The following is a 24,871-nucleotide window of genomic DNA, read 5'->3' as shown; positions in this document are numbered from 1 at the left end:
TGATTTATATTCGGAATTTAAACTGGAATTTGTCTAATTGTTCAACAATCCAAAAACCTTATTGTAGACAATTTCCTAGTTTTTCTATGGCTGCTTTTGCCGATGCGCTCAAGCCAGAAAAGTTCAATGGTATGCACTTTAAGAGATGGCAAGTCAAGGCCACGCTCTGGCTTACTGCTATGAATGTCTTCCATGTTAGTAAAGGCAGACCTGAGGGTCCACTGACTCCTGAACAGGAGAAAGAATACGACCATGCCAATACTATGTTCACGGGAGCCGTTCTTAGCGCCCTTGTTGACCGTCTGGTTGATGCGAATATGCAATACACAGACGGGAAAGAGTTGTGGGATGCACTTACTACTAAGTATGGTGCATCAGATGCTGGTAGTGACCTGTATATCATGGAGAGCTTTGATGATTATAAGATGATTGATAATCGCTCTATTGTAGAGCAAGCTCATGAAATACAGTGTATAGCCAAGGAGCTCGACCACCTTAAGATAGTCCTTCCTGACCGATTTGTGGCTGGGTGCATTATTGCAAAGTTGCCCTCTACATGGAGGAACTTCGCCACAGCTCTGAAACATAAGAGACAGGAGATATCAGTTGAAAATCTGATAGCGTCTCTGGATGTTGAGGAGAAAGCTCGGGCAAAGGACACGGGATCTAAAGGAGGCGAGGGCCACTCCAGCGCCAATATGGTTTAGAAGAACCACAACAAGGGCAAAGGAAAGCCAAAATCTAACAAGCCCAACAAAACTACCAACTTCAAGAAGAAGAAGAACAAGGCTGAATTGACATGTTTCGCATGTGGCGAGGCGGGTCATTTTGCCAAGGATTGTCCCGATCGAGCGGATCGTCGTGGCAAAAAGGGCAATGTCAACACAGTGGTCGCTAGCAATGAGGAAGACAAAGGGTATGGTAATTTACCTTTTATCTTCTCAGTATTTCAATCACCTAGCTGGTGGCTTGATACTGGTGCTAATGTTCATGTGTGTTCTGACATTAACTTGTTCTCTTCTTATCAGGGCGCCCGGGATTCTTCCGTGCTAATGGGGAATGGGTCACATGCTTCTGTTCATGGCACTGGCACGGTGGATCTGAAGTTTACTTCGGGAAAGATCGTGCAGCTGAAGAACGTGCATCATGTCCCTTCTATACACAAGAATCTCGTTAGCGGAACCCTTCTATGTAGAGATGGGTTCAAGGTAGTTTTGGAGTCCAATAAATTAGTTGTGTCCAAGTCTGGACAATTTATTGGTAAAGGCTATGATTGCGGAGGCTTGTTCCGCTTTTCTTTGTTAGATTTAAATAATAAGTCTGTGAACCATATTTGTGCTAATGTTGATGATCTTGCGAGTATTTGGCATTCTCGTTTGTGTCATATTAATTTTGGCTCTATGTCTCGGCTTGCAACCATGAGTTTAATTCCGAATATCACCATAGTCAAAGGTTCTAAGTGCCATAGTTGTGTGCAGTCGAAGCAACCTCGAAAGCCTCATAAGGCTGCTGAGGAGAGACACCTGGCACCGCTAGAACTCATACATTCTGATCTTTGTGAGATGAATGGTGTGTTGACAAAAGGTGGTAAGAGATACTTCATGACATTGATTGATGATGCGTCTAGATTTTGCTATGTATACTTGCTAAAAACTAAAGATGAGGCTTTGGACTACTTTAAAATCTATAAGGCTGAGGTTGAAAACCAACTAGAGAGAAAGATCAAACGTCTTAGATCAGATCGTGGTGGCGAGTTCTTTCCCAAAGTCTTTGACGATTTCTGTGCAGAACATGGCATTATTCATGAGAGGACTCCTCCCTATTCACCCGAGTCAAACGGGATTGCTGAAAGGAAAAACCGTACGTTGACTGACCTGGTGAATGCCATGTTAGACACTTGTGGTTTATCTAAGGCATGGTGGGGGAGGCAGTCCTGACTTCATGTCATGTTCTGAATAGAATTCCTATGGGCAAAGAAGAGAAAACCCCTTATGAGAAGTGGGTTGGGAGAAAACCATCACTTTCATACTTGCGCACTTGGGGGTGCATGGCGAAAGTCAATGTACCAATTAATAAAAAGCGCAAGCTTGGTCCAAGGACAGTGGATTGTGTCTTTCTTGGATATGATTCGTGTAGCATAACATATAGATTTTTAGTAGTTAAATCTGAAGTTCCTGATGTGTATGTTGATACTATTATGGAATCACGTGATGCTACTTTCTTTGAACATATATTTCCAATGAAAGACATTCATAGCAATTCTAGATACTCTTCTGAGATAACTCCTGAACATAGTACACCTATTGAGAGTTTTGAACAGCCACATGAAATTGTCCTAGAGGAGGATGACAATGATGCTCCTAAAAGGAGCAAGAGACAAAGGGTTGAAAAATCCTTTGGTAATGATTTCATTGTGTACCTTGTGGACGATACTCCTACTACCATTGCAGAAGCATTTGCATCTCCAGATGCAGATGATTGGAAAGAAGCAGTTCATAATGAGATGGACTCTATTCTTTCAAATGGTACGTGGGAAGTCACTGATCGACCCTATGGATGCAAACCTGTGGGTTGTAAGTGGGTGTTTAAAAAGAAGCTCAAGCCTGATGGTACAATTGAAAAGTACAAGGCTAGGCTTGTGGCTAAAGGCTATACTCATAAAGAAGGAGAAGACTTCTTTGATACTTACTCACCTGTTGCTAGAATGACCACTATTCGAGTACTACTTTCTTTGGCTGCCTCGTATGGTCTCCTTGTTCATCAGATGGATGTAAAGACAGCTTTTCTTAATGGAGAGCTGGACGAGGAAATCTATATGGAACAGCCTGATGGATTTGTAGTAAAGGGTCAAGAAAGCAAGGTGTGCAAGTTATTGAAATCTTTGTATGGTCTGAAGCAAGCACCAAAGCAGTGTCATGAGAAGTTTGACACGACTCTAACGTCTGCAGGCTTTGCCATCAATGAGGCAGACAGGTGTGTATATTATCGCTGTGGTGGGGGCGAAGGAGTTATATTGTGCTTATATGTTGATGATATATTGATATTTGGCACAAACATTGATGTGATCAATGAAGTCAAGTCTTTTCTATCAAAGAGTTTTGATATGAAAGATCTGGGAGAAGCTGATGTGATTCTAAACATCAAGCTGATTAAGGCAGATGGTGGGATTACTCTCTCGCAATCTCACTATGTTGAAAAGGTTTTGAAGCGATTTGGCTTCTCTAAGTGCAAACCTTCTCCAACACCTTATGATCCCAGTGTGACACTGCGAAAGAACAAGAGAATTGGTTTAGACCAATTGAGATACTCTCAGATTGTCGGTTCACTCATGTATCTTGCTGGTGCAACAAGGCTCGATATCTCGTTTGCTGTGAGCAAATTGAGCAGGTTCATGTCAAACCCCGGGACTGATCATTGGCATGCACTTGAGCGGGTTATGCGCTACCTGCAAGGTACAATGAGTTATGGAATTCACTATTCTGGTCAGCATGCGGTACTTGAAGGATATAGTGATTCGAACTGGATATCTGATGCAGACGAGCTTTATGCCACCAGTGGTTATGTCTTTACTATTGGTGGAGGTGCGGTATCATGGAGGTCTTGCAAGCAGACCATTTTGACGAGGTCAACCATGGAAGCCGAGCTAGCTGCACTTGACACAGCAACCGTTGAGGCAGAATGGTTGCGTGAACTCTTGATGGACTTGCCGGTGGTTGAAAAACCAATACCAGCTATCCTTATGAACTGTGACAATCAGACAGTGATTGCTAAAGTGACGAGTTCTAAGGATAATGGAAAGTCATCAAGACATGTCAAAAGACGATTGAAGTCTGTCAGAAAGTTGAGAAACTCCGGAGTTATAAGTGTGACTTATATTTCAACAGATAAAAATCTGGCAGATCCTTTTACCAAGGGACTACCACGTAATGTGATAGAAATCGCATCGAGAGAGATGGGTATGAGACCCGAATAAAGTTGCCATGGTGGAAACCTAGTCTATGTGATCGGAGATCCCGTGAATTAGGTCCTGGGAAGAACAAGCCATTGGTGAACTGAGGAGAGTAACTTTTGACCCTCTCTAAGTAAAGATGCAATACTCTCAAATGCTGTAAGGCAGGATGGCTTTGTGCCTTAATGTGTTCTGTTGGCTTGTATTAGCGAAGATGTTGTCCTGCAGAACATTCTTTGAAAGAACACACCTATATGAGTTAGACTGTCTAACGTCGCAGTCTATGAGATCTGGGTGATCTCTAGTAAACTCATGAAGAGACCTTGGAGTACGACGTATATGCTCCACCCGAGAAGGGGACTACTGGTAGCCAAGTACTGGTCATGACTTCAAGTGAAACCCATTCACGCAAAACTTGCAATTCAAGGCATAGTCCATTGTCCAAGTTGTGGGTTGGTGTAGCTTGGAGTTCTAGGCGGAAGTTCAACTTAACAGTCTCTGCTGAAAAAACTAGTATATTAAACAGTAGTGAACAGTGGCGAAAACTGCAGATGGGCATTTGAGATCTGGTGGGGGATTGTTAGGATTTATGGGCTTGGCCCAATTAAGATATTCAAATAAATCCCAGAAAATCTCAAAAGCCCATACAAGAGGATGGCTAGAGGATAGGTGGAACCATTAGCACCATATTGCTAGCTCTAGTGGAGTAGAGCTAGCTTAAATATGGAAGCCACACTCACTCACCAAGTCATGGATGAGAGGAGAGAGTGTGGAGAGCCACACGCGCGCGCGCGCTCGCTCGCCTCGCCTCGCCCGGCCCGGCCCGGCCCGGCCGGGGCGAAGGGCGCGGGCGCACGATATGCGCGTGAATGGTCCGCCGAAATCCGGCCCCTCGCCTTGCGGGGGCGCGGCTACCTTTTGCCGTTTGATTTTTTGGTTTCTTGGCTGTTACGCTTATCCTAACCGATCGCTATAAAATCTCAACTGATTGCGAGATTTTCGTGAGCGGATAAGCACGGGGGGTCGCGGACTTGGCCCTATAAAAGGAGCCCGACAGCCAGCCTCCAAATCATCCCAGATCCCAGTTCGCTTTCGCCTCTCTTCATAGCTGAGCCGCCTTTTAGTTCCCTTCGTCCCGACCGCAGAGGTGCATCTGCGATTAGGAGAGCAGGTCTCCGGAACCCTTCGTCTTCTAGATCCTGCACCGGGAGAGGGCGAATAAGGTTTTTGGGAAGCGTCTTCACGCGACTGCTCGTGATCTGCTGACCTCATCGACCCTGCTGATTTCGCTACTTCGACATCGTCGACCCTGCTGATTCCGGCGCGTGCCATCTATCAATAAGTCTAATCAGTACGCATCATCTGATTTGGCTTGTTATTTCAGTTCTTCTGATTTGGTCATGATTTATATTCGGAATTTAAACTGGAATTTGTCTAATTGTTCAACATTCCCTTTATTTTTTCATCTCCCGCAGCGGTTCCCCCTAAACACTATCACTATAAAATATCATTTTCTATATCAACTATCAATTTTTTATCTACTAACAATTACTCGTGGCCCACAACACAGTGTTTAGGGTGATGAACAGTGATACGCTAGATCTGGAGGGAGAGAGAAGGAGACCGACACGTAGGGGGCGCTGTAGGGAGCACCGCTGCGGCTATAGGGTGCTCCCTATAGCCGACATGAAGGGGAGGGGGCGGTAGCGTCGACCGCTGCAGTCAGTTTAAGAGAGAAGTGCGCTGCAGTGGTACACGCGTACACGGCTAGCTAGGCATTTGGTTTGGTGCGACGAGAACGTCGTCGTGTTGCCTCGCCGCAGACGATCATGAGGTTTGGATGCAATTTTCTTCACCGGCTTTGATAATGCTGTACTACTAAAACTCTGCACCATTTCCCACAGTTTGTTTAGTCCTCGTTATCTCCTCAACTAACCCCCTCGGGAGCATCACCAGTTCTCTATCATATCTCTTTTCACGTCACAACAGCCCGGATTTTATTCCGTGTCGCATAGCTAAACCCTGTGCTACCGCTGCTGGGTTAATATAATCGAGGGCAGCAAAATGAAAGGCTGATACGTTTTTTACTTCTCTACTACCGTTCCTCTCCTTCTGTAAAGAACATTGATCGGCAAGACAGTGCCCTCGCTCACTCGCTGGCTCACACACACGCCTGTTCTTTGACACTGACACTCAGACGAGCCTTTGTACTACAAAACTTTGACCATTTTTTTTGTTAAAATATAAATAAACTCTTAATAATACAGTAGAGATAGAGATAAAAGAGGCTTGTAATCTTGCAAGATACCAACTATGTTTGTGGTGTGACGACCACCTATATTAGAGGGAACAAGGCCCGCAACATTTTGGACAAAAACTCGATAATAAAGACGACATAGAGTGATCTCGAAGAGACTATTCTAGAGACCCACTTGAGCATGAGAAAATCCTAGGGTTATTCATAGAGTTACCCCAACTGAAAGAATAGACCTCACATAGGCATCCTTGTGAGTAGAAATGGCAACGGGCAGGGCGGGGTTGGGGACCAGCCCAACCCCCATCCCCATCTCAAAAGACTTAACAGGGACAAAATCCATCTTTGTCCTCGATAGGCTTAGGTTTTCTCCAACAACAAGTCCTCTATACCATTTTCTACCCTAAATTTTATGGGAGATTTACGTTCTCTATCCTTCCAGCAAGGTCCTCTAAACATCTCTCTAAATTTAGAAAACACTTTTTGATTCTCTATATATAGAGTTTATATCTCCTCTCCTCACTAATATTTTAAACAATAGATTTAGTAAAAGTAAAATATGTACAAAATATTTGAGAGTGTGACAAATATATACATATAAAAATCAAAAGTAAAATATGTCTCTAATATATGTATTTACGTATAGAGAACGAGATATAGAGGACACTGAAATAGAGAAAGCACGTATAGAGAAGAGAATTTTTTAGAGAAGACGATAAACAATGTATATAGATGATAAATAAGCTAAGTGGACGCTACTGAGTACTATTAATTTGTTTAGTCAACTCTCCAATCTTGTCAAGAGGGGAACTCAAGACGAGAGCCACGTGCCATATGCTATGCCTGGATCTAACCGGATTTGGTAACCATATCCACATGATGGTTGGCAAAATGATGACCACATTGAAGCCAGCTGCTAATGTACGGTGAAATGACGAGGCAGGCCGAGCACGCACGGCGGTCGTCCGCCTAACCACTACGTTTTAGTGGCAGTTGTGAACCCAAGGAGCTGTTATTAGGCCATCTAAAAGATTCTATCCCGTTAAAAAGGTATTTGGTATGACTCTGGAGCTGAGCTCCAGCAACTCTAAATAATTTTCTAGCCAAACATTCAAACTCCAAGGAACTGCTAACTCCATGGAGCTATAGTACAAATGGGGGTGGAGTTTTGGAGCACCTCATTTAAAACTCAAAAAATGTCCAAATATGAACCCGGATGTGGAGTTAGTAATTACCCACTAATACCACTAGTTACCCAAAAAATGTTTCGTTATGTTTTTCCTTCCCTCGCACTCTCCATCACCCCAAGTCATCTGCTGTCCTCGAGCCGGAGCAAACCCGTACCTCCATAGTCGAGACCGCGACGTAGGTGATGGGAGTGCACCCAGGTCTACATCGCTGATGGCTTTGCTTTGGGCCAGTATGTTCGGCTTCACTGACCTGATGTCATCAGCGCGGAGCAAGAAGCTTCTTCTCTAATGGTTCGGTGGGGTGTACATGGACAACGACCTTGCCACAGGAAGCGTCAACGCGATCGTTCATTGTGGTATGGGATCGTCGCCTGGTCCCATGTTGGCGACAACACTAGGTTGGGTTCATGAGACGCTGCAGACCACACTCTCATGAACAGCCACACAGAGTGGTCGTCAGCGTCGACGTGGTGGATGGACACCCCTACCACCACGACATGCCCAACTTAGATGGAGGTCCTCGTGACTTGCACGGCATTCAACTCCGACCCGAGCGACACCAACACCTCAATGTCGTTCTCGTCGCCGGCGGCCACACGACGCATGTCGTCAATGCTACCAGCGTACTCTTCCTAAACGAACCTAATGACTGGAGAGGTTGCGCCCTAGGGTGCAGTCCTTGACGACGTTGCCCATCGACGCTTGGTGCGTGAGCTTGCCGACAAGGAGCGAGAGAGGTTTTCAAGAAGCGGACGAGGGACCGGAAGGGTAGATGTGAAGCTGACGGCTGGGATCCACATGCCATTGAAATGGGTTGTGTTTTATTTCTAGAGCTAGTAGCCAAACACCCATTTTGAATAACTTCAACTCCACCCAATTTTTTAGAGTGGAGTAGCTCCGTTCAGAGTTGGAGCCATCCCAAACAGACCCTAAATCTCGCTTTCCACAATAGTTTAATTTCCTCTAAATTCACCCCTATAAACAATACAACATATTCCTAATATATTTCAAATTACTTTTTTTACAATGTATTTGTCATAGTCTAAAATGGCGCTTACATATTATTTCTATGTTTAATTCATAGTTTACAGTATAAAAATTAGAAGAGAGAGACAAGACCCTAGATTTAGGGACATGAGGATATGTTTACAAATTTAAGGTGTCCTTTAAAGATAACCGATGTAGCTTTAAGGTGTTCCTAATATTTTAGGGGAGGCATTAGGGATAGCTAGCCCTGGTGAGAACCTTGTACTGACCCCAACCATTCACTTCAGAGATAAAGATCCAAAATGAAGAGCTAAACGTGACTAAAACGGTAAAAATATCAATTTAGTCAGTTTTAGCTCTTTCTGTTTGGATCTTTAGCTACTTAGTGACTAAACTTTAGTCACATTTGTTTTAGCTCCTGGGATTCAAATAGATTTGTAGTAGTATCTATGCTACGTTGTCCTGTTATACATGTCCAAATGGACATGTGAGAGTGTCTAAAGGGGGGAATAGGTGATTTTGTCAAAACACCTTCAAACACAAACTTGATCCAAACTATGAGTTAGTGCAAAACTAAAACAAGTTTGAAGTGAGAAGAAGATGGGAGTTCTTTTCAGCTGGTTGCTCTTTCAAGATATGAAGTAGACTAAGAGCAATATTACAAGTCAATTTGGAGAACTAAGATAGAGGAAGAAAATTCACAAAGAAATAAGTACACGAGACAATGATTTTCTTGCGGTCAGGCCAAGCCTCAAATGCTTGTCTACTCAACGTTATAGTGTCCCAATGGACAAGGGTTGCAATCAACCCATCTCAAGTGATCCAATGATCAACTTGAGTGACACTGTCTTCCTTATATCAATATGAATCCCCTTGCATGGAATCTTCACAAATTGGAGACCATGTATTTGCTTGGGATTTAAACCCAACCAATGCCACTCAATCCACATGGATCGAGAGCGAACCGAACAAGCCCTAAATGAAAAAAAACACCACTCCAGATTTTAGAATTCAATGACAATGTTCAAATTCTTCACATTCAACAGATTACATTTAGAAGTTCAGATACATACTTAAACACAATATTCATATACGCACATAAACACGGATCACAATTTAGAATACTCACATATAACCATCAGTATTGTACCTAAGAATAGACTAGCCCTTACTAGGCCACTCCTTTAACTGGGCTAGGCCTATGCCACTCCTTTAACTAGGCTCGGCCTATGCCTGCACCGCTGGCTAAACTAGCGACCCAAGCATGACCCGGCTATCGTGCCTGTCTGGCCCGGGAACGCTTCTAGCTGGACGGGGACATGATCGTGTCAGGCCACATGTCGTCCGTCGCGCCAACCCATTTAGACATGTGCACGCTCCTGTAACTGAGATTGCTACCAGGTTGATTGAATTCACGTTGTTGCCTGCCAGTAGTTACCCAGTCATAGAGAGTGATTGTCGTAGTTGGTCGGGCGTTGTTTGAACTCTCATCGACTTCACTATTTTTTTCACCCACATAGATTGTGTGAATAGATGATTTTTTACTGTAGATTATACTGTTTAGAGAATGAAGTTTCAAATAAGAGACATGATATGATAAGTGCTAGAGAGAGCCTTACCATTTACTGCCTTACATTACGTACCTTCTCTATTAAAAGATGGCATTCTCGGTGTACCAATTTTTGAAAAGGTGTTTTTGGAGGCTCATATACATCTCTACTACTCTATATGTCTGTAGTGTAGGCGTGCACACCATCCTGTTCTGCCTCCGACACCTCTCGTCCGCGCTCCGTCAATCACGTAGTCTCTGCCACCCGACCGCTCCATCCGCAGCGCCCACAGCCCCACACCACCGTCCGCCGCCAAATCCGGATCTCGTCTCCATCATCGACGCCTCCTTCCCCGCCCGCCCGATACCCGCCAAGCTCCCTCTACGCGCCTGCCTCCTCCTCGGCCCAGATCCCGCCACCAGCGCCCGAAACCCTAGCTGCCGTATTGGACCACCTCAAGCCCCACACCGTCGGCACCTTCCTCCCCCTCGTGCGTGAAACGACGACGAGCGAAAGCCTAACGCGCTCGTCGCGGTGGCCACGCTAGCGGCGCAGACGGCGACGATCCTCCCGACCACCGGGGGAGCGGCTCGAGCCACCATGCTTATCCCGACGATCCCGGCCGCGGCTGCGGGGGCGTAGAGGAGGTTCGCGGCTCCGGCCAGCACGGCCTCCCTGAACAGCTCGACGGCAAACTCCCGGAACTGGAGTCGCGAGAGCTCTGCCTCGTCCTCTAGCCCAGCGGCGCGGAGCGCGGCGTCGACTCAGACGCGGGGCGGCGGCGAGGGCACCCAGCGCCGAACCAGCGGGACGGACGCGCTGAGCTCCGAGTGAAGGTGTGCGGCAACGTTGGCGAGCTGGTACCGGTGGACGCCCGGGAAGCGGCGCTGCGCGTCGGCGACGCACCGGTCGAAGGTCACCATCTCTCCGACTCACCTCTATGTCCTCTCCAGGACACTGCCCCCGGCCTCAGCCCCGGTGGCGGCGCGCTGCCCCACCGGCCCCCGGCGCGAGCGGGCGCGGCGCGGCCCCCACCGCTCGGTGCAGGTGCTGGATCCGTAGCGGCGGCGACCATGGACAAGAGGATGCTCGACAGCCATGGACGATATAGCACTTTGTCCGCCAGTTTGTATAGAGTTCGCTACACTTGTGATTTCATTAACCAAAGATCTTCTCGCGCCCGAGCAGGACACCATAGATGCAAGCGGTTGGTGGTACGGGAACGTCCGCAGGCCGAACCCAGTCATGTCACAGGCGGCGTCCATATCCGGTAAGCGTCGTAAATGATACTGCCCTGCTCCTGCAATCTATACAAACTGGAATTTAACTGTGTCGTCAAATGCTGTGACCTCTGTACAAAGGGTAAAGTAATTATGACACCACAACCATCAACTATTTATGACAGTTTGCACATGAATCCTATTGCTAAACATGCCTATTTGAATATATGTTAACAGCTAGCCGAACCAATTTAGAGTACTACTATCACATCCAAACTATGCATGATTTTTTTAAAAAACATCCAAAATAGCTCATGTCAAGTATTGCTCACCTGCCGTATTGCACTGGTCACAGCTAGCCCCGGGCTAACCATCTCAGCGAATCATGCTCTTGAAAGCGAGTCAGACTCTGACAGCGAATCATTGTATGAGGTAGATAACTTAGCAAAGCAAAGATCTTTTGAACTTAGGGTAGAATGCATAAAACACTTTGATGTCATTTTGAAAGCGCTATTTGTTTAGCAATAAATTCAGAATAAATCTCAAAGGCTTACTCATGAATCTGACTTTGCCTTACACAACGGAGTTTAGAACTGAATCTATCAGATCATAGAGATCTTAATCGACTCAGCTTTTGACTTTGCCAACAAGTTCGGAACTGAATTCATTAGATTGTAACTGAGTTAGTTTCAGTTCCTATTCTTTTGCGTGTGGTTATTTACTATATATGATTTATCCATAATTTATGTATTGATTGTTTTAAACATTAACTTAATCTTAAAAGTACCTAACAGCGAGCACAAAGTACAGACACTGAGACAGATGTGTTTGATCTCAGTTCAGAGTTCAGACACCCCGACACCCACAGGAGAATCCTTTTCATATCATTAAACAGTACAGAAGGAACATTAATCACCACCAGAGAAAGCTGGACGAAGTGTTTCTGTTGATTCCTTGGGCAAAGAATGAAACTGCAGCTAGCATTGTCTGCCTTTTTTAGCATTTTGTCAAAAGTTTTAACCTACAAATGATTTGTTTCAGCAACCAAGATAGACATAAAATATTCATGTTGGATATTGTAACTGGAAGCGTTCTAGGTATGATCCAGTTTGGGTGCTCTTTTGGCAATGAAAAGTAGGCATATGATAGTGTCCACTGCATAGTTATGTTTCACCCTACAATGGATACTGTCTGATTTGTATGCCTTTTTTGTTACTTACTCCCTCTGTTACTTCTGGTTGGTTCATAAAAAAATTTCTTTATCTTTGCTTTGCTAAGTATCATACTTCATGTATAATCAACAATGAAATTTGATAAAAGTTGACATAAAAATATATGGTACTCTCTCTCTCCCTTGGGTTTAGGGTTGGGTTCGGCGGGAGGCCGGGAAATGGGTACTGTTCTACTCCTCCGTTTCCTCTTGTTTCTAAAAAAGATAGGCGTCAGTCGACTCAATCCAATTTTTCTTTTATTCTGCAATTCATCCCGAGTTCCCTTCTCGGTCCAGTTAGAGAACTGCACATTCAGTTTTACCGACATGGTTTCCCCCCTTTGTGGTGGCAAATATGGCACGAATCCTCCACTAGCTATTGGTTGGCTGATAGGGGGTTCAACATTTGCATTTCGTAGCATTTTAGGTTTAGGCCTACTGCTAATATTGCCGGCATTGCTTAAATTTAACTATAGGAAATGATTTGTTCATTTAAATTAAATATACGATGTTAGAGGTAGTGGCCAGGCTTCTTCGGGGAATGTTGTTTAGGATTCTTGTTTCTGGAGGCATACTGAACTTTGTGACGCAAAATTTTACCTCATGCTGGGATGTGCAAGCAGGAATTTTTCACCAGTACGCAACAGATGGCCATGCCATCGTTCGCCGTAACCTCACCTCCATCGCATGGCACTACCTTATGGGCGCCTCATGCTCGTCGTCCTCAAAGACTGCACAAGAGACACGTGTGCAGCCAAGTCCGGGCAGCGGCACAAGCACAATTGCAGTACCAGAAGCTGGGGGACTCAGACTTCCTCATCAGTGAGGTCACTCTTGGAACGGTGTGTATGATTCTGGAGCTTCAGAGTTCAAACCCTCTTGCTGCAAGTAATATTTTCTCCATCTCAAGGTGAATCCTTTTCTTTCCAGATGACTTTTGGCGAGCAAAACATGGAGAAGGAAGCACATGACATTATCGCTTATTCTTTCGATCAAGGTGTCAATATCCTAGACATAGCGGAAATTGCCAGTACAAGATTCCTTCCTTACTTTTATTAACTATCCATCTCTCTGTATTTTCAAGTGATCGGATATACTTCTCCATTTTCCCTTTTGGCCTTTAGTACCCAGTTCCAATGAACAAGGAAACTCAAGGGAGAACTGATCTTTATATTGACAGGTGGATGCAATCAAAACCACGAGACAAGGTAACCTAAATGGATTGTTAAATTTTTATTTCTGTACTAACAACGATTCTTACACAATTACACTTGCTTTCGTCCTTCAAATTGGTGCCAGAGTTTAGAAGCATAACTTTTACTAATAAGTAATAACACCGTGCTACCTATCAGTTCTTTTAATGCACAATCCCCAAGTTTTACACTATGTGATGTTATGTTTAATGTCTGACTGTAAGACGTGTCTTGTTTTTTCCTTTGGATTTTAGATAATTTTGGCCACCAAAGTTGCCGGTTATTCAGAGCGGTCTACATTTCTTCGAGACAATGCAAAAGTGGTTCGTGTTGATGCTGCCAATATCAAAGTAAGTATTGAAATGAGTCTTAAACGCTTGTCTACAGATTACATTGATTTGCTTCAGATACACTGGTCAGTGTCAGATTGTTCCACTTGTATAGCTATATGCCTGACAAAAACAACATTTAGGACTTTAGGTTCACTTTTTTGTTGTCAGTCTTTTACCAACATACATGGAAACATTCCATTAGACATCAGTTGGAATTTTTTTCCCTCGTACAAAATTATGCCAATTTTTTTTAAGGAAATTGATGAATGTATTGGTCGGGAAAGTCAATATGCATTGTATAATGTAAAATCAGGTCTGAGCACTCAGGTCTGGCGTCTGAAGGTGTCTTTTCTATTCTATGCTTCACATAAGGTTCAGCTTGTTCTCATATTGCTTAGTAATATAGAGAAAATACAAATGAATATATTAACTGAACTCTTCTTGGACTTCTGTTTGTGTTCCTTGTAAAATATAGGTTATAATATGTGAGATATCTAACCAAGTACTTTTCACTATTTCAGTTCAGTTTATTTCTCCCGCTCGGTCAATTTGAAGTAGCCAGTTCTTTTTTTCTTTGCCTTTGACACCAGCTTTCTTTGAGTGCAGTTTTATGAGTTTTATGAACTAATTTCCCCCTCAATTCCCTCTAATCCCCCCGTGAGATTTTTTCCCCTGGTTGTGTCGCGGTTAGGCGTAATGGATGCCTCTTTTGCTGCTCGCATGTGCTTGTTTTTTTCCTGCTTTGCTTAGCATTCATAAGAAAATGTTGTCGTCCCCGTATTTGGATAGATAAATGGATCTAATTAAATATCCCGTGCCTACCATAATGTTCACGTTGCTAGCAGATTTAAAAGGGGTAGTGGGGAAACACCATTTTCCATTGGTCAAGCAATTAACTCGCTTGAGTTAGTGTGAGCCATTGCTTGCTTTACTGCCACACGGGGGGTCTTGTTGCGGTTATGCAACTGTCTGATTTGTATGCCTTTTTTTGTTACTTACTCCCTCTGTTACTTCTGGTTGGTTCATAAAAAAATTTCTTTATCTTTGCTTTGCTAAGTATCATACTTCATATATCTCTAGAGATTCCAAATTTTGTTCAAAATGGCACTGGTACTAGAATTTGCATGTGCATGTATCAATGTATAGTAAAGTAATTTTCTATTAATACTGTGTGCTTCTTTTCAAAGAATAATATATAACAAAACCAAATTATGGAATAACTCTTCATATGTGTACGATTGGGTTGCAGTCAGGTTAGGGCTTGAATTGAAATTTGGAACGACAGTTTTGGATAAGGTTTAAGCCATGAATTGCATCCCTAGGACCCATACATATGAAAGCGCTACTATTGTAACCGTGAGATGATCTGATGGCTGGTTTGGCGACGACGACGTCTTGGTGCAGGTGGAGCTGCTATTTATGGAGAGGAGCGTTGATAGTCATTGTCCTGGGATGGTAGTCCGCATGGCTGAACGTTAGTCATAATTTGTGTTGTAGTATAATTTGATTTGTACAAGTTTAGTTCTATATTGATTGTTGACAAAGAATTTGCGAGAAATTGAGGTCAATGATAATATGTGTTTTGTTTTTATGTAATCCTTCTGCTCTAATATTTTATATTAAATGTTAACTTTTGTATATTTGTATCGTAGTGATGTTTGTCATTCTATATCTATATTTTATACTAAATTTTAACTTTTGTGGCATCACACGTGCACAAATGGATTCCGAAACATTTTCTCATAACAATATAATACATATATGTATATAAATTATCGTGTTATTATATGGTTTCGTTGCAACGCACGGGCACTCACCTATACAATATTATGTCTAGATATGTACAAATGGGCCGCTCGACCAAGCCCTGGTGAAGCCTACTTATTCGTGCCAGGCCGGGCCGTATAAAGCGGACCGGGTCGGGCTCGTACCGTGTCACAAAATCATGCTTTGGGTTGGGCTTTCGGGTTTTGAGGTTTATATACACCTATAATTATGCCTTTAGACCTAATCTGCCCCGCTTGAATCATTGACATAAGTTTCTTTATTTTTTTACCTTTTATCGGATTCATATAATAATTAATGTATGTGTTCTATAGGTTTATAATCATCTATATGAATGTGAACATAAAAATCTAGAGTAAAACGACTACTATTTTAGGACGGATGGAGTATTGTTTTATCTCCTCAAGCTATCGTCGTGGTTTGATATTTCTCCCTATCAACCCTGTTTGGTAGCTCCGTGTGGTTACAGAAATAAAACCAAGGACTGTTTAGTGTTCACATATTTAACTTTAGTTGATTTGACCGAATTTTGTTGGAAACGATCTAATATAACGGTAAGCAACTTTTGTTTGGATTAGTATGGATAGATCTAGGTCTCATGCTAAAAATCATACCATAAAACTAGGACCTCGTGTTCATACCTCAAAGTCATAGCAATAATGAGAGACTTTTATGGAGATAACTCAATGTATCTCGTGTATATTAATGTGGTAAGATTTATATCTAGGCTTATTGTTGGCGCCGATCTACAGCTAATCACCGCGAGGTGTACCAACAGTGGTGCTCTTAGCGGAGGCGTGGATGGTTCGTGACCTAGCAGACGTGGAAGGTCCGCGACCTAGCAGGAGCGAGTTCTTTTCCGTGTATAGCATCCCAAAATTTCAAATTTTGAAAATTTCTCAAACTCCCTCTAAATTCAAAATGAATTTCAAATTTCATTTCAAAATGTTTGTTTGCGAGTTGATATCAACAAATAAAATATAGTGGTCTATATTCTCTCCAAAATCCTCCTCAAAATATCCTACAAATATTTCCCCAGTGATCACCCTCAAACTCTTTCAGAAATACTACCCAAATATTCCACCGATATATCTCCAAATATTTTCTTCCTAAGAAATACCTTCAGAATCATTTTTCAAGCCCCCACAAATATTTTCTTCATAACTTTCTTCATTCTCATACGTATACGTATGCCTCCGGTCATACGGTGAGCTCTACAAGCTAATTACACTCATATAAGACAAATTCATGCTAATCTCCCACTAATCCTCTCATCCTCCCACTAATCCTCTCATCCCTCCCCCTAATCCCCCCACCATAGCTATAAATAGAGGGGTAAGGGCCTCCTCTCATCCCACCCCAAGCCATTTCATGGCAACTCTCTCCCCCCACACCCACTCCATGTTCCACACAAGCACACACTAGCACAAGGATCGTTCGGTCGTTCTTCGATCGTTCGTCCCCCTGTTCTTAGTTGTTCGATCGTTCGTCCGATCGTTCATGGTTCGTTCGTCCGTTCGTCCGATCGTTCGATCGTTCGTCCGTTCGTTCGTCCAAATAATCTTTTTCCTGCCGTTATGCTGCCGAAATTCCGATCGTTCGTTCGTCCGATCGTTTGATCGTTCGTCCGATCGTTCATGGTTCGTTCGTCCGTTCGTTCGTCCAAATAATCTTTTTCCTGCCGTTATGCTGCCGAAATTCCGATCGTCCGTTCGTTCGATCATTCGATCGTTCATCGTTCGTTCATAGTTCCTATTCATCGTTTGTTCATCGTCACTATTTACCGTTACTATTTACCGTCACTATGTACCGTCACTATTTTACCGTCACTATTTACCGTTACTATTTACCGTCACTATTTACTGTTACTATTTACCGTTACTGTCGGGGACCATAATTAGGGGTACCCTCAAGGCTCCTAATTCTCAGCTGGTAACCCTCATCAGCATAAAGCTGCAAAGGCCTGATGGGTGCGATTAAGTCAGGGATCGGTCCATTCGAGGGACTCGATCACGCCTCGCCCGAGCCTAGCCTCGGACAAGGGCAGCCGACCCCGAAGGATCTCCGCCTCGCCCGAGGCCCCCCTCCAGCGGCGAACATATTTCCGGCTCGCCCGAGGCTATGTCTTCGCCAAGAAGCAACCCAGACCAAATCGCCACGCCAACCGACCAAATCGCAGGAACATTTAATGCAAAGGTGGCCTGACACCTTTATCCTGACGCGCGCCCTTCAATCAACAGAGCCGAAGTGACCGCCGTCACTTCGCCGCTCCACTGACCGGCCTGACAGAAAGACAGCGTCGTCTGCGCCGCTCCGACTGCGGTGCCACTTGACAGAGTGAGGCTGACAGGCAGTCAGGCCCGGCCACAAGCACCATAGGAAGCTCCGCTCCGCCCGACCCAGGGCTCGGACTCGGGTTAAGCCCCGGAAGACGGCGAACTCCGCTCCGCCCGACCCAGGGCTAGGACTCGGGCGCAGCCCCGGAAGACGGTGAACTCCGCTCCGCCCGACCCAGGGCTCGGACTCGGGCTCAGCCCCGGAAGACGGCGAACTCCGCTCCGCCCGACCCCAGGGCTCGGACTCGGGCTCAGCCCCGGAAGACGACGAACTCCGCTTCGCCCGACCCCAGGGCTCGGACTCAGCCCTGGCCTTAGCCGACGGTCTCCGCCTCGCCCGACCCAGGGGCTCGGACTCGACCTCGGCCACGGAAGACAGATTCGACCTCGACCTCGGAGGAGCCTCCACATCGCCCAACCTAGGGCGCGGACCGACCACATCAACAGGAGGCGCCATCATTACCCTACCCCAAGCTGACTCAGGCTACCAGGAACAAGACCGGCGTCTCATCTGGCTCGCTCCGCCAGACAAGTAATGATGGCGCCCCGCACGCTCTATGACGACGGTGGCTCTCAACCCCCTTACGGAAGCAAGAGGACGTCAGCAAGGACTCGACATCTCCGACAACTGTCCTTCCGCCAGGCTCCAGCGCTCCTCCGACGGCCACGACACCACACGAACCGGGTGCCAAAACCTCTCCGGCCGCCACGATGACGTGTACTTAGGGCGCTAGCTCTCCTCCGCTACACACGTAGCACTCTGCTGCACCCCCCATTGTACATCTGGATCCTCTCCTCACGCCTATAAAAGGAAGGACCAGGGCCCTCTTACAGAGGGTTGGTCGCGCGGGAAGACGGGACGGCGCGTAGAGTCCCTCGCTCTCTCCCACGCGGACGCTTGTAACCCCCTACTGCAAGCGCACCCGACCTGGGCGCAGGACAACACGAAGGCCGCGGGTTTCCCCTTTTTGCCTGTCTCCCTCCTTTGGTTCCCCCCTTCGTGCTCCGTCTCGCGCCGACCCATCTGGGCTGGGGCACGCGGCGACATTTCACTCGTCGGCCCAGGGACCCCCGGTCTCGAAACGCCGACACTACTCCTAGGACAAAAAGTAAAGGAATAGAAGATATATTGATTTGGTTCGATCGTTGGTGTTTCAATCGGTTGTACCCTTCAAATATATAGGGAGAGGTCTGGCCCCATTCATAGACGTCCTCCAACAGCTCCCACAAGTTTAGAGGGATAAACATGGAGATATGAGTTAATCCGCCTCATTTGATCTAATCATGGACTGTCCGCGTTTAAGTGCAGACTATCCGAGTTTTAGGGTCGGACCGTTCGACCGTGCCGAGTGCCATAAACAGTGTTCAACGCTCATCTTCAAAAGTTGGGACTTAGAATTAAACATCGTATTCATATCTTAAAAGTTTAGAAAAATATAACTAAAATTTATAAGAGGCAATTCAATATGGTAATAAGTACTTCATGAACATTAGGATGGCCAACTGAACTTGTGGGTTTTCCACGATTAAAATCTGAGGCTATTCACTTCGGATTAAAGACAAGCGAACATGCTACTCATATAAATTAAGAGGATAATATTGGATATTGAAATCGATCATAAAAAATCCAAATATATCCGAATCAACTAAATCCAATCTAAAATTGTATTTATCCAAATGATAATTCAAGTCCGTCCTACATGCTTGTAGTGAACTATATTTTTTATCAGAAAACTTGACCTTCTAAAAGACTAAACTGGAAACTCCGTAATAAATAGAAGAGAAGAGAAGACAGCCCAAACCAAACCCGAACGGGAAGATGGAGGAGGCGGGCGGTTTCCTTCCCGCCATTTCCTCCCCACCCACCCTTCCCCTCGGTCATGGCCACCACCCAAGCACCCGCGCTATAGAATTCTCAGGTCGCTTCCTTCGTCTCGTCCTACGGCTCCACATCCCCCATCGCCCTCATCCTCTCCGGGGGGACGGACGCCGCTGCCCCTCCGCCGCCCCGTCGCCATGGGCAACTGCTGCCCGGGCTCCGGGGATGCGGAGCCCGCCCCGGCTGCCTCCGCCGACCCTTCCTCCCGCCTCCACTCCGGCGGCACGTCCCTCAAGGCCGGCGCCTCGGTCAGCTCGGCCCCCACGCCCACCAAGCCGCCCGCGCCCATCGGCCCGGTCCTGGGACGGCCCATGGAGGACGTGCGCAGCATCTACACCGTGGGCAAGGAGCTCGGACGTGGCCAGTTCGGCGTCACCAGCCTGTGCACGCACAAGGCCACCGGGGAGCGCTTCGCGTGCAAGACCATCGCCAAGCGGAAGCTGTCCACCAAGGAAGACGTAGAGGACGTGCGGCGCGAGGTGCAGATCATGTACCACCTGGCCGGGCAGCCCAACATCGTGGAGCTCAAGGGCGCCTACGAGGACAAGCAGTCGGTGCACCTCGTCATGGAGCTCTGCGCCGGCGGGGAGCTCTTCGACCGCATCATCGCCAAGGGCAAGTACACGGAGCGCGCCGCCGCGTCCCTGCTCCGCACCATCGTGGAGATCGTGCACACCTGCCACTCCATGGGCGTCATCCACCGCGACCTCAAGCCCGAGAACTTCCTCCTCCTCAGCAAGGACGATAACGCGCCGCTCAAGGCCACCGACTTCGGCCTGTCCGTCTTCTTCAAGCAGGGGGAGGTGTTCAAGGACATCGTCGGCAGCGCCTACTACATCGCTCCGGAGGTGCTGAAGAGGAACTACGGCCCCGAGGCGGACATCTGGAGCATCGGCGTCATCGTCTACATCCTCCTCTGCGGAGTTCCGCCCTTCTGGGCCGGCAAGTCGATCCTCCGCTTCTGCACCTGTTTATTTGCAGGCTTCCGATCCCACCACCTCCACAACACCAGGCATGTCTGAAAGATAACGCGTTTCAGAATCCGAGCACGGCATCTTCAACTCCATCCTCAGGGGACAGGTGGACTTCACAAGCGACCCGTGGCCGCGCATTTCTCCGAGCGCGAAGGACCTCGTCAGGAAGATGCTCACCTCTGACCCCAAGAAGAGGATCTCTGCCTACGACGTCCTCAGTATGTGGTCGTCAAGAAGCAGCAGCTTATTACTCTTTTTCTTCGAGTTCTGAATCGCCGAGCTGAAACGGAGGCACCTGTCTGCCCTGCAGACCATCCTTGGATCAAGGAAGATGGCGAAGCGCCTGACACGCCACTGGACAACGCTGTCATGAACAGGCTGAAGCAGTTCAAGGCGATGAACCAGTTCAAGAAAGCCGCGCTGAGGGTACGTGTGTACTCTCTGCCTGACCGGCCTCCCACCGACCGTTCTGAGACCCGAATCGTTGGTTGAATGAATCCAAAGGTCATCGCCGGGTGCCTGTCGGAGGAGGAGATCAGGGGTCTGAAGGAGATGTTCAAGAGCATGGACGCCGACAACAGCGGCACCATCACCGTGGACGAGCTGCGGCGAGGGCTGGCCAAGCAGGGCACCAAGCTCAGCGAGGCGGAAGTGGAGCAGCTGATGGCGGCCGTGAGTTTCGTTCTCGTTTTTTTTTTCACACGCGCGCGGCTCGGTGCTGAAGCTCCACCTTAAAAAACCCAAAAAATCAACGCAGGCGGACGCGGACGGGAACGGCACGATCGACTACGAGGAGTTCATCACCGCGACGATGCACATGAACAGGATGGACAGGGAGGAGCACCTGTACACCGCGTTCCAGTACTTCGACAAGGACGGCAGCGGGTAAACCACATGAACGACCAGACGATGCCATGCATCGCCGTCGCCGGTGTGCAGTGGAACGCCACGCCACACCGCCGATCGCCACGCGGCGCCACAAAAAGAAAGGAAAACGACGTCTTAGCTAGCTGCTAATCTCGTGGCTTATCGTCAGGTGCATTTCCAAGGAGGAGCTGGAGCAGGCGCTCAAGGAGAAGGGGCTCCTGGACGGCAGGGACATCAAGGACATCATCTCGGAGGTGGACGCCGACAACGTAAGTCGATCGGAGGCATGCCGTGGTCCATATATAACCATTTCCGCTTGTCCATGTTGCTGCGCATCGATCCATGCGTGCATCGTGCGCGACGTAGCGTCGTGACATGGATTTTGTTGATGACGATGAGCTCGGTCGTCGTCGTCGTTGTCGTCTGATCGGTTGTTGGTACGTGGCGCAGGACGGGAGGATCGACTACAGCGAGTTCGTGGCGATGATGAGGAAAGGGACGGCCGAGCAGAACCCCAAGAAGCGGCGCGACGTCGTGTTGTAGCCTGTACGTAGGAACAGAGCAGTGAGAGAGCTAGCTGCTGACCGACCCATGAGCATGAGTGGCCAAACAGGCGGTGGTTCGTGTATATATCTAATGGTAATGGATCGGCGTCGAGCGGCTGATGCCATTGCCACGGCCGAGAGAGCAAGGCACTGGCAGCCAGACCCCAAGCATGCACGGTGAGCTGGGTGGAGCCTGGACTGGAGGAGCCAGGGACCCTTTGACAATGTAAAGTAAACTATGGGATGATGAAAGGATGCACGCGCTCGCACCGTACGTTATTGACAACGACCTCTCGACGTGCAATGGCCATGGACTGTGTATATACATGCATACCTTCAGATGTGTAACTTGAGGGAATAGCAGAAATCTAGATCTAATATGTGTTCAGTAAAGGGGCACGTTTGATACACACAGAGAGAAGTAACTCACTAGACATCTGCACATTAGCACATATATATACATGGAAAAGGATTAGATTCAGCCAACACAATCAAGCTGTTCTCTACAAACATGTAGCTTCTCTAGCTATGCAAGCCGAGAGAGAGAGAGAAATCGTGTCAAAGTGACAAGGTGAAAGAACATCTCTGTCAAGGTGTTGTTTTAGCATAAAAACTAGTAAGTTGGTCGGTGTAAATAATACGAATGTCTAGTTTCTTTATTCTCTCAAAGGTACTTTTTTCCAATACATTTGTTTCTTTGTTTGATTGATTTGATCCTTTCACCGTCTCTTGTGTCTCTATGTTAGACTTTCGACGCGACCGAGGTGTGCCAAATAACTCATGACCCGACCCGACCTGATCCGGTCAATCTAACATACGAGTGGTCTCTCCTCCTGAGGCCTAGCAGCAAGGCGTAAAAACACCTCTAGGTCTCGTATGACGTCTCTGAACAGGCTGAGTATGAACACTATGAGAAGGGCGATTCATGTTTTTCATGTTCGACTCAGAAATCCACCGCTCATCTCTCTTCCTCCTAAAGCAAAAATCAGCCAGATACTCATCCATCTTACAACACTTATAATGGAACCTCACCTCTCTCTTGGGTTGATTTTGCTTGTGGGAGGAGGCTTTTCCTTTTGGGTGGTTGAGGAGGGGCTTTTATAGGCTCCTCGATCGCACCATCTCTCGCAGGGGTGATAGGCTTAGGTGGGGTGATTTTGATAAGTTTGGGAGTGGGTGTAGGCTTTTCTGATGGTTTTAAACACTGCACTCACCATCTTCCCAAAGCGAGCGACGCTCCCATCCTTAGCAGCAAAGCCTAGCCCTGATCTGCCAATTCCCCTCTTGAACTGACTGGCCATCATGCCCAACTGGGGCCGCTCACTATACGACACCTAGCTCAACACAGATTGAAGGTATGTGTTTTCTTCCTCGATTCTTGTCTTGCCAATGGTTGGCAAAACATGCTAAAGTGATAGATAAAATTTATGTAATACCCAGCGAGGCCCAAAAAGCTCCTCAGATCTTTTAGGCATACAAGTAATGGCCAATCAGCAATAGCTTGAACCTTAGCAGGGTCTGTGGCAACGCCTTGAGGACTGATTACATGGCCCAAATAAGCAACTTGGTTCTAAGATAAACTGCACTTAGATAGCTTGACTTTCCACTGGTCTTGTGCCAACAGATAAAAGACTTGTTGCAAATGGTGGATATGAGCATCTAGGGTCTTACTGTAAATCAAAATGTCATAAAGAAGACAAGCTGAACAAAGGAGCCAAAGTCTGATTCATAGCCCTGTTGAAATGTACCAGGAGCCTCGATGAGTGAAAGGAAATTAGGCTTACACCTATTTTCCTAATTAATTTTGGTGGTTGAATTGCCCAACACAAATAACTGGACTAACTAGTTTTGCTCTAGTGTATAAGTTTTTACAGGTGCCAAAGGTTCACACTTAGCCAATAAAAAGACCAAGAATTGGGTTCAACAAAAGAGCAAAGGGATAACCGAAGTGTGCCCTGGTCTGGCGCACCGGACTGTCCGGTGTGCCACCGGACAGTGTCCGGTGTACCAGGGGACTTCACGTTGAACTCTTCACCTTCGGGAAAATCCAGAGACGCTCCGCTATAATTCACCGGACTGTCCGGTGCACACCGGACAGTGTCCGGTGCTCCAAGGAAAAGCGTCTCAGGAACTCGCCAACCTCAGGAATTCGCTCCGCTATAATTCACCGGACTGTCCGGTGAGCCAGCGGAGCAACGACTACTTCGCGCCAACGGTCACCTGCAGAGGCATTAAATGCGCGCCAGGGTGCGCAGAAGTCAGGCACACACGAAGTGGCGCACCGGACACTCTACAGTGCATGTCCGGTGTGCCACCGGACATCCAGGCGGGCCCAGGAGTCAGAGCTCCAACGGTCGGATTCCAACGGCCTGGTGACGTGACTGGCGCACCGGACACTGTCCGGTGTGCACCGGACTGTCCGGTGCACCATGCGACAGACAGACCCACCAAACGGCTAGTTTGGTGGTTGGGGCTATAAATACCCCCAACCACCCACATTCATTGCATCCAAGTTTTCCCACTTCAACTACTTACAAGAGCTCTAGCATTCAATTCTAGACACACCCAAGTGATCAAATCCTCTCCAAACTCCACACAAC

General features: G+C 46.8%; 1 protein-coding gene, 1 non-coding gene and 1 pseudogene across 2 annotated transcripts; 2 read left to right on the top strand and 1 right to left on the bottom strand.

Moving 5' to 3' along the window:
- Positions 1 to 10,214: 10,214 nt before the first annotated feature.
- On the bottom strand, positions 10,215 to 10,853 carry LOC103652442 (uncharacterized; annotated as a pseudogene).
- Positions 10,854 to 10,883: 30 nt separating this feature from the next.
- LOC103652441 (uncharacterized) lies at positions 10,884 to 15,562 on the top strand. The gene is made up of 6 exons (XR_002268180.3): positions 10,884 to 11,200; positions 12,984 to 13,202; positions 13,291 to 13,357; positions 13,485 to 13,568; positions 13,808 to 13,903; positions 15,290 to 15,562. It is a non-coding gene; the product is annotated as an uncharacterized protein (transcript).
- A 4,248-nt stretch (positions 15,563 to 19,810) lies between these two features.
- Positions 19,811 to 22,959, top strand: LOC103651095 (calcium-dependent protein kinase 2). Its single transcript, XM_008676700.3, has 7 exons — positions 19,811 to 20,827; positions 20,925 to 21,077; positions 21,170 to 21,285; positions 21,364 to 21,531; positions 21,617 to 21,744; positions 21,896 to 21,995; positions 22,177 to 22,959. Exons 1-7 carry the CDS (start codon positions 20,023 to 20,025, stop codon positions 22,267 to 22,269), a joined length of 1,563 nt encoding a protein of 520 aa, XP_008674922.1. The 5' UTR covers positions 19,811 to 20,022; the 3' UTR covers positions 22,270 to 22,959.
- The last annotated feature ends 1,912 nt before the right edge of the window (positions 22,960 to 24,871 follow it).

This window comes from Zea mays, chromosome 3 (genome assembly GCF_902167145.1).
Source record: "Zea mays cultivar B73 chromosome 3, Zm-B73-REFERENCE-NAM-5.0, whole genome shotgun sequence".
Classification (NCBI taxonomy): Eukaryota; Viridiplantae; Streptophyta; class Magnoliopsida; order Poales; family Poaceae; genus Zea; species Zea mays.
Note: the sequence above shows the minus strand (reverse complement) of the source record. Positions and strands in the feature narration are given on the sequence as shown.

Bases quoted from the DNA above. Each gene is read 5' to 3' on its own strand.
- LOC103651095 (XM_008676700.3), top strand. From the start codon at position 20,023: ATGGGCAACTGCTGCCCGGGCTCCGGGGATGCGGAGCCCGCCCCGGCT. The intron at 21,078-21,169 runs GTATGTGGTCGT...TCTGCCCTGCAG, and splicing joins CTCTGCCTACGACGTCCTCA to ACCATCCTTGGATCAAGGAA. The intron at 21,532-21,616 runs GTGAGTTTCGTT...AAATCAACGCAG, and splicing joins TGGAGCAGCTGATGGCGGCC to GCGGACGCGGACGGGAACGG.